Consider the following 20396-nt stretch of genomic DNA (forward strand, 5'->3'; position numbering starts at 1 on the left):
TATAAAAGAACGCATTGTTTTAACATATATCATCATGTATGTAATGCTGATTAAAAAAAAGAATAACAGGCATTTCCACTACAGCTATCCAGGAATTTCCACTGAGACTATCTAGTGTTTTTGCAGTATGGTTGTTAAAACTCAACAGTCTGCAATGTGTATACTTTCCCCAAAGTATACTTTATCCTTGGGGAGCAGTGGAGCAGGAAATATTTATTTTATCTTTTGCTGGAAAGTTTTATAACAAATGTCTGCTCCACCAGTACTTACAGAGTTAGAAAGAAGTGCCTGAGAAATGGTGTGGTCTGGTGTGGGACTCAGATTCTGTTCTCAGCTCTGTTGCAACTTGATGTGTGGAGTTTGAGTCAACCCTCATAGGATTTCTGTACCTTCACTTCCACAGCAGAGTATGCATTTCACACTTTGAAAGTGGCTTTCAATCTTTATAGTGCTTTTATAAAGCACTATTACAGGAACTGGCTGTCACTACTCTCCTGGTTACTTGTGTACTTATCTGAGATGTAAATTGCCTCCTCTGCCTAATTTTACAACTGCTTAGAGGTGTAATGATTCATGTTTCTACAGACAGGGGCAGAAGATATTGACGCACTTGCCTAAGGTTGCAGAGAACACTGTGGCAGTAGAGGGACTTCTGTGTACAAGCTGGTCACAAACCACTGCACCATCCTTCTAGATATTCCTTGTAGTTTTTGAGTATACTGATATAGTTGATTGAATATGTGAAATGGCTGGGACCACCTTTTTTTACTTTTCCTGGCTAGCAGGGTGCAATGTTTCATTCAGCTTGTGAGTCCCAGCACCATCATCCAAGCTTTTATTAGTTCAACATTAAACTACTGGAAAATGCTCTACATAGGGCTACTTCAAAACCATGACAATAATCGAAGTAAGGTATACTTGCACTTAAAGTTATTCATAGAGACTTGACGTTGTGCAGTGGAATTCATTTTAAGGTTTATTTGAGCATGACTAAATACAAAAAACCAAAATACTTCAATTTATACACACATATAGCTCATTGCTGAAATTAACAGGCATCCTTCACTCTGATACCATATCATACAACAGATACCATAAATGCTGATCAGTTTTCTGCTTAGTTAGACAAATATCTGTTTTATTCCCTAATACTTCTCTTTCTCAATTAATGGTAACTTTTTAGGGATGAAGGTGGGAGGTGGGGGAGGGGAAATTATAAAACTACTTGATTTTTCCAAATTGATGAAAATCAATGAAACTGAAAGGAATCTCTATCATACTGTTGTTAATGTTTGCAGTTTCATTCTGTGGATTTGCCTGTATGAAAAATTACCTGAAGACATTATAAACTAATTCTGATTTTTGAAAAATATCCATACTCTAAAACTCAAATTCAGAGTATGATGTGGCAGTAAAATGAAAGAAGTGCTCAAAAAGTTGGAAAATATTTTTGTTCATCTTGAGTAAAGGATACCAAGAAGACTATTTTCAAAAGAGTAATAGTCATATTACTGTTACTGAAGAAAACGTCCTTCTGCCAGCCACACCATTATCTCAGCAGGGCTTTGCACTAGAAAAATGTCATTATCTCCAACACCAGGCTCCACAAGTTAGGCACGTCATGTTTTAGAGGACAAGAATGTAATACTTGTGATATCCTCATTGCACAGAGGAAATGACAGTGTCTGACCTTGATGGTATTTTAAACATTGGGAATGCCAGAGGTCATGGTGAGCTGTAATTCTTCACAGACTAGCTGGTGACCCTGGGGTGTTGAATATTCACCAAAAGGGAGAAAAAGCACATACAAAACCTAAGAAAATGTGTGATGAACAAAATAAGCCAAAAATTCTGAGGGTGTGAGATTGAAAACACCTGAGGAAAATGAACAGTGCACTAATAAGGTGGCAGTAAACTTAGCTTGACCGTTGACTCTATCAAGGCTGTGATGCTAACATGCCTTCTGCATTGCTGTTCTGTTGTTGATGGCGCTGTGGTTTAAAACATCTTAAGCTGAATTTGTTATTGGTTTCAGCTGCAAAGGTATTCCTTTTATTATCCTTTCCCAGCATTCCAAGGGAGGAACTTCCCGGTTTTTGAATCTACAATGTTGTGAGTGTGTTTGAATGATCAAAAGAGACAAGATTGTCTCAGCTTAGTGAATTAATCTTTCCAGAAAACCATAGTGGCTGCAAGCCTAGCTCATGTCAAATGCAGGAACAGGTGTGTTTACATACTTCCATAGTAACTTAAAATAAACTTCATTATCTCTTGCACAAAATGTGTTGCAACCATTGTACCTTGATTTAAGATAAGGCTTATGAGACATTGAACTATACAAAGAAAACACTATTTTTTTTCTTAAAGAACACTGGAAAGTACAATGTCACACTTTCTATCCATGATAAACATAAAACCTGAGAAAATCAGCTATACTTTTTTAACCACTTATTTGACTACTAGTCCATCCTAAATTTCGTGGTCTAATGCCTCATTTAATAATTTCTTTCTTACAGAAGTCCAATTTATAATTAAATCCAATCTAAAAAAAAAAAGTTGTTCTAGTGATTCAGAGCATTAAGCACTATTGAAGAAGGAAGGATGGAGAAATAGAATAGAAATTATATGGACAATAAAAAAAGTCTTTCTCATAGCTAAAAATAAATGCTTAATTTTAGTTTTACAAAAAAAAATCATCAAAGCGATCCACTTCAGAACCAGACAAGCTTTAGGACAATAATGTAGAGAAGTCCTACTGAAATTTTTCATAATGAGAACAATTAGCTATTGGATTAATCTCCCCAGGGAAGTGGTGGATTCTCCAGCTTTGGACACTTTTAGGATTGCACTGGACAGGGTGCTGGACCATCTTGTCTAGACCATGCTTTTGCCAAGAAAGGGTGGACCAGATGATCCTTGAGATCCCTTCCAACCTGATATGCTATGATTCTGTTATTTTAAATGTGGCTTGACTTAAATTTAGGTAATTGCAGAATGTTTCAATACTTTTCAAGTTGTTTTTTGGGGACTGGCCTCAGTTGAATGAGTGCAAGGTAAAGAAGAATAAACTCAAACTAAGTTTTCTTTAAGGAAAGTGTTTGTTATAAATTGGTAAAATAAATAGGAAACATGAAAGCAATGGAATGAAACAAACACCACCGGCATATGGGAGGGAAAAAATGCTGAATTTTCCCTGTCAAAGAAATGACTGAGGTTAACACATAGTTTTGAACATTTTCAGTGTGGCATTGAATTCCTACTTAAACTGAAGAATTGATGACTTAAAGATCCCTGTCATTGAGCTATCAAATCCTCCATTCAGGAGAATGCAGTTGGGAGGCATCACCTGTGGGAACAAGATCTAAGTTGACATAAGTCTGTGTGGAAGGTGGTTTTGCTAAACTAACCATCTTGTCCATCACACCACCAGGAACTACAGGACAGAGTCCCACTGGTAAAAATCTGTGGGCAGAGACCCAAGCTGCAGGTTACTGATGGACAATCTTTCTTTTCAAACATCTAAGTAACCCTAACTCTTACACAATTCAGCACAAAATTTGTTTTCCAATTTCCAAGTATCTTATAAATTCTTTGCAAGGTTATGTATTTTCCTAAAAGTGCTTTATTCAGAATTACCATCTATCTTTGCTGCTTTCAGCTCTGTCAGCTCTGCATTTGATTTGGTCTCCAGCAATTACTGGGAAGGTGGTTGCTATAGCTGCACTAATGAGAGGAGCAACCATGTTTTCTTGAAGACAATGTAAGCAAGCATAAATAAACAAATGCTTAAATATATTATAAGTGGCATTAAGAGTGTACATGAGACATTACTGGAAGAGTGAAAATAAGATTTTAGCCCTTTTCAGAGGCTTGATACATATCAACCTTGCAACTTAATACTCAGTGCTTAGCTTAAGCTGATACAACTTTTTGTCAGATATTTAAAGTATTATTGGTTTTATAAGATTTTCTTCTTCATCATGATGTGAGTCACATTTTTGTTGTATTTGTTTGTGTTACCACATTTTTCCAGTGACAGTCTCTCTCCATAAATTTGCTGATTCCTGTTAGGCTAATAACAGACATGTGGAGACACAAGAACAAAGACAGGAATGTAAGAAAGTTTTAATTAAAAAAAAATTCTGTTAAGTTGCACTGAACTTATGAACTCCAGTTCACTGAGTTAAGCTTTAGGTGTGATTCTTTTCTGACAAGTGACTGTAAAAGTTGTATCGCACATTGCCATGTTTGTTTTTTCGGTGGCTCCATATCAATTTTGTTCAGGATGTTGTTGGATTTTTTTTTTAAACCACCAGACCTACCAATGAGCCAGAGATTTGAAGGTCATGCTGTGTTCAGTCTCATGCGACACCAACAATAATGACATTTCTGAGAAACTAAATCTCTCACTCAGCTTCACAACAAATCACTTCAGTGTCTAGGGCAGACTCTGCTGTCAGACTTTCATGAAGGGTGAGCAAATCCATTCTACTGCCAAGCTAAAACAAACTTATGCTACATCTATGGAATAGTCTTGCAATATTAGCATTATGTATTGTATTAATGTGGCAAAATTCAGAGGGGCTGATCACGGGACAAGCTTCCATTACTGTAACAACATATGGGAATTACCCTGCAGAGTGATTACTGTAACATATATCCTTATATTACTACATATCTGTAAACAGATGGTGTTAATCTGAATTATTCAGTGCCCTTTTAATAGATGTTAATATTCTGGAAAATGCTGAGCAGTTTTTTCTAATAGCTGTGTAATGCTAACTTACTGTCTTGTTACTTGTTTGTTTCTTTATGAAGATATTGGGCATTGGAGGCATTGGACCAAGATGGGTTGTTGAGTAAAATTAACAGCATATTTTAAAGCAAACCTCCTCTTTGCTAGATATTAATTATGTTCGGTGTTTTAAGAGAAAAAGTAAATACCACATGGTAAAATGGTATTACTTGGAATTGCTGTCATTATTTTTTCTTATCTGATTTCTGCTTCTGACTTTGCACTCTGCAAACTATTTTCCTTTTCTTCTCTCCTTTATTTTGCAGTTAACTTTGACCATTTTCAAATATTGCGGGCTATTGGGAAAGGGAGTTTTGGAAAGGTAAGAATCAGTTTATTTTTACCAGTTCAAAATCTAATAGAGAACTCCCTTGTGTATTTCTGGGGTGACTTGATTAGATTAAGATAAAGAAGCATAGGTTTTGTAGCCTTTTGCTTCTCAGACACTTGATCATCAGTATGAACTGACTCTGACCATTACATTGTTTCTATTAAAATATATTCACTAAAATTAATTTAGTAAAAATGATTGCAATAATTAAGTCCCTCAATGGAGATTAGCAGAATTTAGGGTCCCCAGTACAGAAATGAACAAAAAAGAAGGAGCAGACTACTTTTTTACACAGTCCACTAGAATGATCTTGTTCTTAAATCTCTGGTTTTATTCATGTCTTTAAAATAATTGCAGTATTTTAAAGGCACTTTACATAGATTCAATACACTTGGGATTGTGTAAACTTACATACACTGTAATTATGATCATTGAGTAAATGTTTGTTCAGTTCAACAGGCTTTTGCTGAAAAAGAGATTAATGATTTGTTTGCACATGAGTAGACAACCTTCCTTTCCTGTAATAAAGACTGTAACAAGGTTTTAAATTTTAATATAGGTAAATACAAGGCCATGCAGTCAGAGAAAAGCATACTATAAAAATATTAGAAACCTTTACTCACAGGAATACATTTGAAGGTGACATGTAACTTCAGTAACTGATCAAGCAATAGCTATCTAGATCTTGATTGAAATGATTCTTGAGTATATGCCAACTGAGTGCCAGTGAGCTACTTCTGTAGTTATGGATTAAGCACATACACAGGATTTTGCTGGCTTTTGACCTTCCTTGTGGAAAAATTACTTCCATTTTACAGAGCTCTGAAATACTTGTCACAGAACAACATGGTCTTTCAAGGTATGGTCCTTATTTGGGCCAGTAGATTCCAAGAGAAACTCTTTGAAGTCAATAGGAGAATATGCTGGTAGTGCAAAATGGCATTTGATAATCCCTTAAAAATCAGGGCAGCTGGAAATCTGTGACTGTTTATTACCACAATAATTATCATTTATGGAATATCATGTCAAACTAAAGAGAGGTTCAGGAGTGCAATTTAGGTCCAGGATAAGCAGCCTAAGATATATCCAAATCATGCTGGTCATCACAAAGATCACTTGCATCCCTCTTTCTTGAAAGCTTCCTCATTCACACATCTACTGTCTCTGCCTTTTCAAAGGGGCCCTCGCCCTTCCACATCATGGAGAAAAATGAATGAAGTCTATGTGCTTTTTTGAAGGCTTGTTGTTGATGGTGGATCCACTCTTCTCCATGGCATTCAGGAAACTGGTGGATGTTTCTATGATATTTTTAGAAACATCTAATTTTCTTACGGACTCATGTGGCTGCAGTGTTCTTGTGAACTTGCTTTGAGGGTATCTGTGGGTGAGAACAGAGTTTCACAACTTTGAGAGAACCTGTCTAACGCAAGAAAGAACTCATGTATAAGTCCCCTCTAAACTTAAATCCTTATGTTGCAGTTGTCAAATGCAACACAAGAGTGTTTGGCATAGCAGGCTTAATTTTCCCAAATGAATGCAAGTTTCTGACCAATCACCTTGTTTTTCCTTCCACAGACAGGGAAAGAAAGAAACTAATTTTAAAACTACCTTTTGTTCTGTAGCCAAAAGCACAACATGGTAAATCAGCCACAATTTCAAGTGTCTTTCTCTGTGATTCAATCTCACCATTATCGTTCATTTAGTAGCCTCGTTGCTGGCAACTTTTCCTATTACTGTCCTTCTGGAAGTACCTGGCAGCAGAAAACATCAACAAATGATGCAAGACCTCTAATCTCTGTTGATTTGCTGTTTACTGTTTGGGGTCTGTTGTGCTGTAGCATCCTGCAGCATATAACACCGTGTTTGGTATCACTGTTTCCTTAAACTGCCCTCTTCCTTTATGGCTGCTCTGTGGCCTTTTTTTTTTTTTGAGAGCAGTAGGATGTTTTAAGACATGCTCTACTTTTTTATTTTATTGCTGTTGATACAACCATGCGCGCTCTCTCAATATTTCTTAAATTACTGTGGTTGCTACACCCAAGTAAGGTGTGTGGCACTGCTCCAAAAGTAGCTTTGCTGGCTTCAGTGACCACACTTTGCTAGGTAGATGAAGGTAGCTCTTTGCTTATGCTTTGGTGTCCTCATATGTAATGGGAAACATTATCTAATTTTGCTTTGTTAGTTAGTTAGTTCAGAAATTAGTTAGTTCAGAAGTAGATACTTTAAAATACTCAAATGGAAAATGCTGAACATTGGTCTAAGTATTTATTTCTTTATGCCACGCAATACCTTAAAAATACTTTCTCATGTTTAATCTGGCTGATTTTTTCCATTTTGCTATATGCAGAACCATCATTCTTATCAAACAAAATATCTCAAAAAGGTAGACATTTGAAGATCATGCAATAATAACCACATAATTGCAGGCTTACATCCACAAAATGATTTGTATTCACCTGAAACAACTAGTTTTCAGGAATATTATAGTACCAATTTTTTTTGCAAGTTCTTTTTTCATGGAAGCAGGTATATTGAACAATCTGACATCCTTAAATTAAACTGAAAGTATGATATGAAGGTACAAACTCTCCTATTTGTTTAAGATGCTGCGATCAGGACTTTTGGTTAATTTGCTTGTAGAAAACAGTGACTTCCTCTGCTGAAGTAATTGAAATTACATTGGTGTGAAACAGATGGGAGCCCAGAATCACGTCTGCACTGATTGAGGGTACTTTACTAAATAATATGCAAAGTATTTCAGAAAAAAATATGTTGCTATCCTAAAAGCAACATAACACACAACTCCAGAATATTAATATTATTTGACAGTGTAAACACCAATATTTTTAGCTTGAGCTAATATGAAAGGAGACTAAGCAGATGCTTGGTCCCTGCTCCAGCTGTCATACTTTGCTCAGGGGAATCTGGGAATGAATCCCCCTATTTCAATGAAATACCCTGGCAGTGTAAAGCCAAATTTATTACATCCATTCTCAAGCCTCTTTTTGTAAATCTTTCCAACTCAGCTTGTAGACTGAGACTATGAACATTGATTCTTCAGAGTGTGTGGGTAAGAACAGACAAGGTAGCAGTATTTCAGGCACATGCTTCCTAGCAGATTTGTCAGTTCCCACACTGAATGTGAAACATAGCTGACTTCTGTCTTGTAGTCCCCTACGTCTAGGTGAGTGTCCTCTGCCCATGCATTGCAACAGACCCTCTCCTGGGCTGTGATTGCTCATGGAAGCTATGAGTGTCCCATCTGATCTTCTGACCTGACATCATTGATGATGATACAGGAGCAAAGCTGAGGTATGCACTCCAGCTGCCAGCTCTCCACTATCAGGGACCTTGCACAGAGGAGCTTTCTCCAGCTGCAGTTTTGCATCTCTCCTTTTTTTATGACCTGACATGAAACAATATTGTATGGTAGTTTGAGAAGTCTAAGTACTCGTGTACCAAACTCAGACCAAAATGGCTTTATTGAGACTAAGTGCTCCTGCTCCCTGCTGTTCTCTCTGGATCAAGTACATGGCAGCTCTTAGAAGTCTTTTGAAGTCAGCAGGAGACAGAAGAAATACGTGCTTTACATCAAGTCAATCTTTTCATCCATCTCCTTCTTTCACTCTGGAAAGAGCTTCTCTAAAGCTACTTAGGTCTTCTCAGCCTACACAGCATTATGCAGCTTTCTGTATCAAACCATCAGCAAATTCTGCCCCAGTTTTACTGAGCATAACTCTCTCACTTCCCTTACTTAGGTCTGCAATAGCCCATAGGGCACTTTGTCACCCATAGCAGTTTTAGTAGCTGTGTGACCTATTAATTTGCAGATCAGACTTGATCTTTAGGCACTCTGTTTTTGGCAGGCAAAATCAGAGAAAACCCAAGAAGGTATCTTAGAAGTGGACCATGGCATATGTTGCTCTTGAAAAATGAAGTGTCTCCCTGCATTTATAATCTATTTGAAAGTGGCTCCAAGACAACACTCTGGCCAGATTTCTTTTAACCTGGCTGTTTTGAAGCCAATTCGTTGTTACATTCTCCTGGATATAAAAAAAGATATAACTCCATGATAACAGCTAAGACATGTAGAAAAACCCTTTGTAGAAAGGGAATATTTTCATGAGACACTTTTAAGAATAAGCACCATATTATTTCAAAGAAAATTAATGGGGATTCATATTGCCCGTCTTTAAATATATACAACACAGATTTCTACATGCAAGCTAGTCATCTGCAGTCTCTTCAGGGGACTTTAAAAGAGAAGCCATCCCTCTAGAGATGGTTCCCTGGACCTATTTAGACCCATACCCTGGGTGGAGATGGATGTGTCTGTCATTATCTGCTGATTGTGAAGCTGGACAGTTGTTGAGTTTATGAAACATATTTGGTTCAAAGTCTATAGAGACTGCTGGAGCAGTGATATCAGTTTGAGCAGGGCGCTATTTGGGCCTTGGTAAATGATATTCACAGAAAAATGGAAAGAGGACATTTTAGTAATGTGAACGTGACAGGTTTCCATACTGATATGTGTAAATAAGGCAATTCTGCACAGACTTCCACAATAATGAGTCATCACAGAATTTGTTTGTTGAGGTTCCAGGGCACCTGTTTGTCCCTATTTTAAAATGACCTCTTGGGAAAGAATGTAAACCATAAACAAAAAATCTAATTTAAACATTTCCCATTAAGGCTGCCCATGTGAGGAAAGCTGAAGGGCTTTACCTTTCTTTCCTGCAGCAGTGGAAAAGTTTCAGCTCATTGATCTTTTGATGTCTTGATGTCCTAAGACGAGCTGAAAGCCAGCAGGTAAAAATACCAGGGAGGATCCCCACTACTTTTCAGCACTGTTGTAGCAATACCAGACACTTTTCATAATAACATCAATGTGGATGCAGCTTGGATTTCTTGATTTTTAGTAGGATGTAGCTTTAGTATATTCATTAAAATCCTATTGATTTCAAACCCATGTTAAAAGATGTGCATAGGTACACATTGCTAGAAAATATTTACTATCATTCTGTTTTAAAGCTGCATACTAGGCAAACTTCTACTAGCTACAGATGGTCTGTTTCAGCTGTGGTGAATACCCTTGTCTTCACCTCATTCTGGCAGGTAGGAGAACCGAGTGCCTTCTGGAGTCACAGTGGTGTTTTGAAACCTATTTATTTTACATTTTTAGGTGCTGTATGTGATCCTAGCTTGCCCCATTGGTGAAAAGTGTAACTCTCAGCTGAGTAAAATCCCATTCTCTCAACAATCTCACTAATCAACAGTTCAATACGGAAGCCTTTTATGTAGTGGGAGACTTCTGCAAACACCTCAGTCTTGGCCAAGTTTCATATGAAAATCATGTTGCAAATTCATGTAACTGAATGAAATTCTGGACTTTGGTTCTCAGCCAGAATCCATAAATGTTGTAGTTTATAAAGTGATTCACTAAATTGGAGTGTCCACATAATCTCAGACAGGATGCCAGAAACTGACCCTGCAAATTCTGCTTATACTTTTGAAGACTCTGTGGAAGCTTGAACAATTAATTTCCACCCTTCCATTTCAGTTCAACTGCACCTGCTACCTCTCCTTCCCTCAAAAGGCTAACCCCGGTTCCCCACGGTTCCATAGTCTGGGTTCTTTACATATAGTTTTGAACTTTTAGTTATCTTAAGGACATCATCAACATTCAGACTTTCCATAACAGCCCAAGGAGGAAAATTAGACAAAACTTCAGAACACACCATTGTGCAACATTGATGGGCTGTCTTCATTTAGGCAATTGTTCTGTCACCCAGTGACCCCTTCCTACCTGAGAAGGGGAATCAGGAAAAGGAAAGGAGATCTATGGGTTGAAATAAAAACAGATTTCTTGAAACAATAAGAAGAAACTAATGTTAATATGAATATGAATATGAATATAAAATACAAAGAGATATACTCATCTCATGTAGTGTTTGTGAGCTGTGCATTCCCAGCAGTGAATACTAGATGAGAAACACTGTCAACATCTCCAGTGAGAGGACAAAGGTCACAGCAAGCAGAGGAGCAGGCCTCAGGAGCAGAACAATGGACAAGACTCTCCAGAGATGGTGACCATCAAGGAAAGAGGGCTGTCCCCAGCAAACTCCTCAGTTTATAGTGAACATGATGTTTATGGCATAGAATAATTATGTTGGCCAGGTGGGTAAGATGCTCTGGTTGTTGCCTCTCCCAGCTTCTGCACCTGGATAACTCACTGTTGGAGATCTTGATCACTATGGCAACCTGCATACAATGGTTGGCCACAAACTAAACCAAAGTGTCTTGTCAATTTTGTTCCCACTAAATCAAGTTTTGTAGTCTTCTCAAAAATGCAGCTTTCCTGAATAGAAAACTGATTCTATTATTCTATCCCAGCGAAACCAAGACATAGGCTCAGGAGAAAACACTGCCATCCATGTTTTACTTAATTAGCAGAACACCTTTTGACACTAGGAAAGGTAATTAGAAACTCTGCTTAATCACAACTTATCATGATAGGTTAAAATTACTCTGCTGTCTCCTATCTTTGGAGTAGATTTGAGCTCAAGGGCACATGGAAATAGAGTTGCAGAGAAACACGTTCAGTTTGGTTTCATTGGCCCAGTTTCTCTTGGAGGGGCTGGAAAAAGGTAGGGGAAGAAGAATATGCTGATGATATGCTCCTGGAGCCTTTCCTCTGTGTTTAAGAAATAAGTGACCACACAGTAGGTCTCTCTAAAATCTTCACCCTGGTGCTGAGCATTTGTCACCAGGTCCAGAATCCAGACGACGCCTTGTGAAAGTCAGAGGTTTCAGCTGTGGGAAGCTGTCTTAGTTTCTTCAGACCATTTCTGAATTTTGAACATGCAAGTTCCTTAAAATACAACTCAAAGCCAAAGGAATCCGAGCACTAATTTTATGTGTGTGTACTGTAATATAATTATTACTGTATACAGTGTGTGTGTGAACACACGTGTGTGTATGCACGTAACTATACATATAAAATAGTAGCACCCACACCAAGTGGATCCTTCAGAATATACTTGAATTTAGACACTACAGAGTTGCGATATCTAAACCAGATGCTTCCAGTACACAGTTTGTATACATCCTGATGATGAAAAATTCTGATTGGAGACTATATCAGTAACATAAGTGTTGTATCAAAATGATATTTTTAGCAAATTTTCTCTTGGCTGTGAAGACACACTAGGAGTGTCATTTTAAAAAGTCACGATCAATTAATAGGAAAAACACTTCAGAACAAAAGTCTGCTGGAGATATAGTTTTGCTCTATGTGTGTAGGCAGGGCTGTTGTGAAGATAAGATTTTCACCAGCTTTGGGAGTGAGATGCAAAACAATCTTATGTTTCTGTGTTGCCATAAATCATATTTAAGATTATATTTCTTACATGTGTTGCTGATAACATTTTCTAGCTTTATTCACAAAGATTTTGTTCCTGCATTTACTAAATTATTTTAATTTTGTCCAAAAAGAAGAAAACAAAGTTAAAGCAAAGAAATTTACTGCCAGAGACTAAATCATTGTAATGGTCTCCTGTGACTTCAAAAATATTATGATAAATCTCTGTATGAAAATTCTTTTTCTTTTCAACAATAATTAAGGGAGCATAATTTTGATATTTAGATGAAATATTGAGCCTTGTGTACGCAGACTATGTTTACGATGCAGTAATCATGATGTGTGTATTGACTTGCAGGAATGAGGACAATGATTGTGCATTTTCCTAGACAGGAGGTGGTAATTTCTATGACTAATGAAATAGCCTGTAATTCAAAAAAATTGGACTGTATTCCTCCTAGCTTTACCATGTAACTTCTGAAAGTTTTGCCACATTTCTCTATCCTCATTTCTTCTTATGCCAGGGTGGGATGTTCTTTTGTTAATTTATTAATGAGAAGGATCCTGCATAGCTGTAATGGGAACTTTCTGAAAGTTTTCCTAAGTTGTGCTATCCAGATCTGGATTATTGAAATATCATAAAAGGTTCCTTTTTTCAAAGTCACAACTGAGTTTCTTTTCTGTAGAAGTCAAACTTTGTCTTTTACTTTGCTGTCAATTAGGTATGCATTGTACAGAAGAGAGATACCAAGAAAATGTATGCCATGAAATATATGAATAAACAGAAATGCATTGAGAGAGATGAAGTTAGAAATGTTTTTCGGGAGCTACAGATAATGCAAGGCCTGGAGCATCCCTTCCTAGTCAATCTCTGGTAAGCAAACCTTTAAAATTCTCTTAAAGATCTCTTGTTTTCTGCTCTTTGCTGAACCTGTTCAGTCTATGGAAGGCTGGAAAACTGAAAAGCATGAAAAATAAATGGTGACATCTTTTTTAAAGGTATTACATGTTGCAGAGGGTTTTATTTTTCATGAACATTTTAAAGGTGACCATTTGCATTGGAATATTTAAACATCACTTTCATCTTTTCCTTTCTGGTTTGATTGCTCGCCAGATCGTTACAGCAGTGTATGGAAATGTGTTCTTCTGTCCATCTTCATTGGTTCTTTTTGACAATACCTGGACTAAACATTTGTTATAAGGCTGTGGGATATCAAACCCAACCATTCTGTTAATTTTTTTTTTGTTTCTTCAGAGAAAATTCAAAACTCAATTACTCTTAAAAAAACGGTTGACATAGAACCACGGAAAAGCATCTTTCTGTCACCTTTTCTCTTATCTTCCTTTTGCTATGCACTGCATGCCTCAGTCACATATGAATGTGAGAAAATGTTGGTCAAGTAATTACTATCTTCAACTACACCACCAACTTAAAATATTTGCTGGCTTTTATGTAGTGATAGCAGTAATGGGATGCAGACTTTTCCTCCCTTATCTAAAAATGTCCTATGTAGTTCAAAAAAAGGAGACTTAAACCATTATGATATGAAAACTTTTCAGTTAGTGAATAGCTTAATTGGCTGCAGATGGCCACAATGAGAACAGACATTCTGTTTTGTGAGTTTTAGCTGTCTTACTGGAGGTCAAGACCCTAAAGTCTTTTGCCCATCCTTTAGCCCACTCTTGACCTGTACAGGTGAAAAATTTCTTCTTGCCAGTTTAGCACTTTTCATGAATTGAAAGCCGAATTGTGTTCTGTATTGAGTGAACACAGATTTAGGATAATTGCACTCATCTGTACCAGCAAAGAATCTGTTCCCAAAATTCATTTAAAAAGGACCTGTCTCAAGTGTTCTCATCTTGGCATGAATTATCATACTTGACCTAACCCAATATCCTGTTGAATGCTTAAAGGACAATATACAAACACCGTGGCTGTAGTACAAAACTTTCCTAGTCTATTATTTTCCAAGGTTACAGCAACCTGTACTCTGGGGATTTCTTCACCAAAGATATGATATCTCTCCACTTAAGAGCCTGTGGATTTTTCCTTTATGCGTTTGGCTAATCTCTTTTGAACTCACACAAACTTTTGTTCTTTAACAAGAGGCGGCAAAGATTTCCACTGTGTAACTAGGCATTGTGCAGAACAGTCAGAGGTTAACATCATCTACAAGATACTTCAATAACATAAGAACGCTGAAGAACTAAAGTTCAAATATTTATTGTGAAACAAAAATATTCAAATTACTAAGTATAATCAGCTAATAAATATTATTTCTTGTTTTCTTTTTTAATGCCAAAGTTTAAATCTGAAATTAACAATACTTTAAAATGTGTTTGGTGTTATGATTTTTGTTGTAAATAATTAATTTATTATTTTATCTCAGTGCTTCTGAGATACTGTCACAAGATCTCAAGACTAAAATGTTATATGTGTGTATGAGAAATGTGAATGTGAAAGAGAAATGTAGTACTCTAGAATTAACGAAACATTCCAGGCAAAAAGAACACAAAAGAAAAAACACAAGAGACCCATAAATAATGGTCACGTCTGTTCTATTAACACTAAGCCATATGAAGCTGTGAAACATCTTATATGTATTTTATTTATTTAATAAATGAAAGTACATTTCATTTATTTGTTTACTACCATCCAAAGGAACACTGCAAGAAATATTCCTTAAACATATTTTATCTGCTCCCAACAATAATATATTAAAATAGCAGCATTTTCATTGATTTTTTGTGAATTAGAAGCCTTTTTAATGTATTTTTACTTGCAGTTTACATGCTATAATAATTTGAATCAAATATACTTACATTGTAGCTGTAACCAACATTAGATGATTAGCAGGAATCCATAAGATTTCCTTTTATGAGTCAATTCCTGGCATACTAATGGAAAGAAACAGTTGAAGTTGCATTTCTTCTATACTAATTGCAGCTCGATTTGTGTTTCATTTTTCTGAGTTAAATTTTTTCTGTTGATTTTGTTAATTGTATTAGAAATGTACAAATGGGCTGTAATGGGAGCTACTAACTATCCTGTTTCACAAACTGGAGTATTAATTTAACAAGGAATTGTTGTAATAACAATAACACTCGCAATAACACAGCTGCAGCTCGTGTAAATGTTGAGTTTCTTTTGACCGGGCTGTTTTGGACTAGTCTATCTTTCTAGGCTCTGTCATACTCTCTAAGGGTGCACATCAGTTTTCAGAAATCCTGCTTAAGGTAAGATTTTGGTGACTAAAACTCAGAAATCCCACCAGCCTGCTAAATTTAATTGTCATCTCCCTGCTTAGCTGGGGTATCCAACTTTGATTTCCCAAGGATATTCAGAAGCGTTCTGAGAAGGTAAGTACCAATTTGTCACCTACTGCTCTGCTGCAGCCCCCACATCAGTACACAGATACTGGCACTGTTTGCTGAACTAAAAGACCCCTCACCCTGCTAGAGAAAGTCAGAAATTCAGTTACAGGCAGGACCCAGACTGAGAAGAGTAGTGGTGTACAGGTTTTCTAACGTGGTTTAAGCATGGTGTATGTGTATTTTAGATTAGATTGTCATTGGCTAAAAACTGAAAGCAGATTTTAGATGAGGAATTGTAGTAAAGTATGTCTGCGTGAAACACTTTCTGATCTTGTGATTAAACAGTCATGTAGTTAGTGAAGATCTGGGGATCCGGCTACCCGTGCTAAAGAAAGCCTAGACCTCATGTCTCCTGCCATCTAGATGAGCTGACTACTTGTCTAGTGCAGAGAACGTGATGATAGTGACAAGACATCTGTTGATATAAATGTATCTATCTTATTTTCCCCTTGCAATCTCAGTGAAAACCAATTAGCTGGCCATAACAGTCTGGATGACACTCCAAAAGCCTTCAGAAAAATCTACATTTCTCCTTTAATTTGAAAATGAGATTAGGTACTTAGGTTGCATTGTCCCCTCCCCTTGATTCTTCCCTCCTCTAATCCCCACGTAGATGAAGTAAGACTTAAGCTTAGGTAGGTAGCCTCAATCTGATCTGCTCTTCTTTTGTCTGGAAGGGACATACATGATGAAAAAATTGGGGAAATTTGTTATCAAAATATTTGCTTTTTTTTTCAAAATATCATTTACTGTAAGAAGAACTTCACTGTCATCAAAATTTATTTATTTGCTTTTAGATTATTTGAAATGAAATCTTATTTCTTCTAATTCAAAATATCAAATCCCAAATCCATATTGATAAGTGCATTTGGAGGAAAGTCATAGAATCATAGAAACATTTGGTTGGAAAACACCTTTAAGATCATTAAGTCCAATCATAACCTGTCCACTACTAAACCAATGTCTCTAAGCACTTCATCTACCCATCTTTTAAATACCTCTAGGGATGGTGACTCCACCAGTTCCCTGAGCAGCCTATTCCAATGTTTAATAACCCTTTCAGTGAAGAAATTTTTCCTAATATCTAATCTAAACCTCCCTTGGTGCAACTTGAGGACATTTCCTCCCATTGTATCACTTGCTACTTGGGAGAAGAGAACAACAACCAGCTCACTACAACCTCCTTTCAGGTAGTTCTACATGGCAATAAGGTCTCCCCTGTGCCTCCTTTTCTCCAGACTAAACAACCTCAGTTCCCTCAGCTGCTCTTCATGAGTCTTGTGCTCCAGATCCCTCACCAGCTTTCTCAAATTCTGTTTATGACAACAATTTTCATATTGGAATAATCTCCCAGGGGAAGTGGTAAATTCCCCTACACTGGTCTGTTTTAAGAGTCAGCTTGACAGGGTGCTGGATCAACTCATTTAAACTATACTTACACCTTGAGAGGTTGGACTAGGTTATCCTTATGGTCCCTTCCAACCTGGTATTCTATGATTCTATGATTTTCATGAGTCTGTGGGACCGTGCCTAACCAGAACAGCTGATTTTCAAAAGTTAATCATGTAGACCTTCAAAATAAAATTAATATAATGGTAAATCTCCCAGCAGTTCCTTGAACCAAAGGGAATACTAACCAAGCGCATGCATCTTTCTTTGAGGAATTACATAATCAAAAAGAAAAGTTGGCAAATCAAGAAACAAACATGAAGACTGGAAAAGCCTTTAATTATGCATGACATCTGCACAAAGAAATAATGAGATATGCTTAAGCAATCTGTCATCAGCTAAATTCTCATGGAGAGAAAGAGAAGAGGAAAGAAGGTAAACCATCTGTATTGGGTAATTCTGCTGGTATCCATCAATAATCCCAGCATACACAAGAATACAGAACAACTAATATAAAACAAGAGCAGCATCTCAACTTCAAAAGGTCTATATTAAACAGCTTCTTGAGGCTCATGCATCTTCTCTGAGCTTTATTAAATTCAACTTCACAATCTCAACTTATAAATCATATTATTTGAACTATGAACTGTCATAACATCTGACACAGAAAAGAATCATTCTTCTGCAAATGCTCATAATGGCTTGGAGGATAACAGCATTTTTCAGGAAGGACTTGGGATTGATTTATAACCTTCATTTTAGAAATGGAATTGAATAAATACTCAAAGATATGTGAGCCTTGTAGTCAATTTTATCACTGTTAGAGGAATTTCTGATAATAGAGATTCCTTCTTAAAATGAAAGGCAGTTCTGTTTTTTATCAGACATTTTGTATGTTGGGTATTTCAAGCATAGATGAATGAGCTGTAGAAATGTCAGCTCCTAACACAGTCCCACCTTAAGACTACAATGTGCCCCTCTGAGATACAGCATTTTATCTTTATCTACCCTTCCCCAAATATCTGAATATCCCCTGGGCAAGATAAGTAGTGTTCCTGAAGAGATCCATATTTTAAATATCTTTCTTACATCGTGCATTAGGACTGAGCCAAGAGCCAGGTTACTCCCAATGTACCAGTGTGGCTAGACTTCTAATTACATGACCTAGCTTCAAACATGAGTAAATGCACTGGCTGCTCTGAAAATAATACAGCTTACCGCAGAAGACAGAAGTTTTTTTGAAAAGAAAAATAATTTATCAAAATGATTTCTCTACTGATGCGGTACTGAAAAATCTGAAAAAACTTATCATCATCCCTCAAAACTTGGAACATTCAAGTGATCTTATTTTTAATAACCTTGTTTAAAGCTGTTATATCCTTTTTAAATTGTCAGAATAATTTCAAAGGCAGCAGAAGGAAAAGCGTAAAGATTTACTTTTGTCAGTTTATAGGTAATCTTCCTATAGACAGAACAATATGTTTGATATATTTAACAAGCCATAAAGAAGTGGTAGTTGCATTCTCAGAGTGGCTCTATATTTTGATGTATTTTTCTTTCTAGTCATCAGTCTCTGGAAACTCTATGCATTTCATAAGACAGATCTACAAAAGTATATTATTGCTTCCAGCTAGAGTAAGACTAAGTTTCAAATCCAGTGAAAACTGGAACAGGTGAAGAACACACATCATAGCAAAAATGTTCATGCATTTCCGTATTCACCTAATATACCAATCTGTCTTCAAAAGAAAGGGGAGGTAAAAGAGAGAATAAAAGAATGCTGGAGCGAATTAATTATTTGTTCAGTCTCAAGCGTTGGATGGATTGTTTAATGTACAGACATACACGTGATTGGAAACTATAACTTCTCTGCAAAGGTACTCTTGCTAGAATAGGCTGAGTGAAACATCACCTTGGTCTGCCCCATAGCACGGCTCTGCTCCTCAGATTGGCATTAAACATGTGCATAAACCTACAGACTCAGGCAAGCAAGAACATGTGGCCAGGTGTGTTACTGCTGGGTGGAGCTGAAAAGAACCACTCAAAGAACATGAGATACCTATCAGAGACACTAAGCACCAAGAGGAGGTGGTTCAGGTTGGTCACCTAAGTGAGTTTTCCTAGTGGCTGCAGTGTTGTGTAACTTGTCTTGATATAGTAGACCTAATCTATACTGAAAATATTTTATAGGGAATAGGAAATTTCCTTTCTGATATCTAATATGACCAGCTTTCTGAGCCTCATGAGACTCCATACTAAAGGCTGTGAGTAAAGTCCATGATCGAACACAAAAGCTGCATTATATTTTTGGAAGGGAGCAGGGAGCTTGCGTTGTTTCCTGTTGGGATGCAGGTTGAGTGTTTGCAATTAGCCTGACTGCCTATTTAGCAGTAAGGAGTTCTGTGGAAAAGGACAGTGAAGCTGTAATGATGTCTATCTTAACAGCATGTGGTGGAACCCCCAAAGGTCATGAAACAACAGATGCTGACAAACATTCAGTTTTCCTGTAGAGTAATGAAGGTGCTCAATGTTCTTAGTTTCCTTTGGTTATACCCAGCTTCTCTGAGTCTGGTTTATGGGAAGAAGGGCTATGATGTTGCCCTCTTTGGCTGCGTCTGTGGTAGTAATTTAAATTTGGGTGTTCTTCTTGGACTCTCAAACCCATTTTTCCATACTGTTAGATATTTTTAGACCCACTCCTAGCCTAGCTGTGGGATATGGGGTGAGCACTATCCCACAGAATCCCCAGGCAGAGCCAGATTGCTTCCAGTAGGCAGCTTGCATGCCATCACCCTGTTTTCTGAGGCTGGCAGTTTAATAGGACATACACAGACTTTTCTGTGCCATTTGGTCTCGGTGCTGAAGAACAGCCCCTGGCGTTTGTTGATGCAATACACCTTTCTTCTGTGAATTTAACTGAGATTGTGAACCCCAGGCCATGCAATCCCAGGCCATTCTAGATATCTGATGGACTCTAAGATTCCTTTTCAGGCAAGAAGAGATGGTAAACTAAGGGAGAAAGATATATTTAGTGTCTTGCATAGAGCTTAGATAGGTGAACTCTTTTTGCTATAGAGGGAGCAAAGGGTGAGTAGTTTCCTCTAATAGCTAGATCAGTTCATCACTGCATTAATGTAAATCTGGAG

General features: G+C 37.1%; 1 protein-coding gene across 1 annotated transcript in view; it reads left to right on the plus strand.

Moving 5' to 3' along the window:
• The window catches only part of LOC104548081 (serine/threonine-protein kinase 32B-like), a gene marked incomplete at its 3' end in the record, with an annotated part of 29081 nt that extends 15721 nt beyond the window's left edge, over positions 1 to 13360 (plus strand). The window contains exons 2-3 of the mRNA XM_010193999.1: positions 5062 to 5117; positions 13209 to 13360. Coding sequence (XP_010192301.1) covers positions 5062 to 5117; positions 13209 to 13360 — 208 coding nt within the window. The remainder of the gene's footprint in view (positions 1 to 5061; positions 5118 to 13208) is intronic.
• Positions 13361 to 20396: the final 7036 nt, after the last annotated feature.

This window comes from Mesitornis unicolor, unplaced genomic scaffold (genome assembly GCF_000695765.1).
Source record: "Mesitornis unicolor isolate BGI_N332 unplaced genomic scaffold, ASM69576v1 scaffold26871, whole genome shotgun sequence".
NCBI classification, from domain to species: domain Eukaryota; kingdom Metazoa; phylum Chordata; class Aves; order Mesitornithiformes; family Mesitornithidae; genus Mesitornis; species Mesitornis unicolor.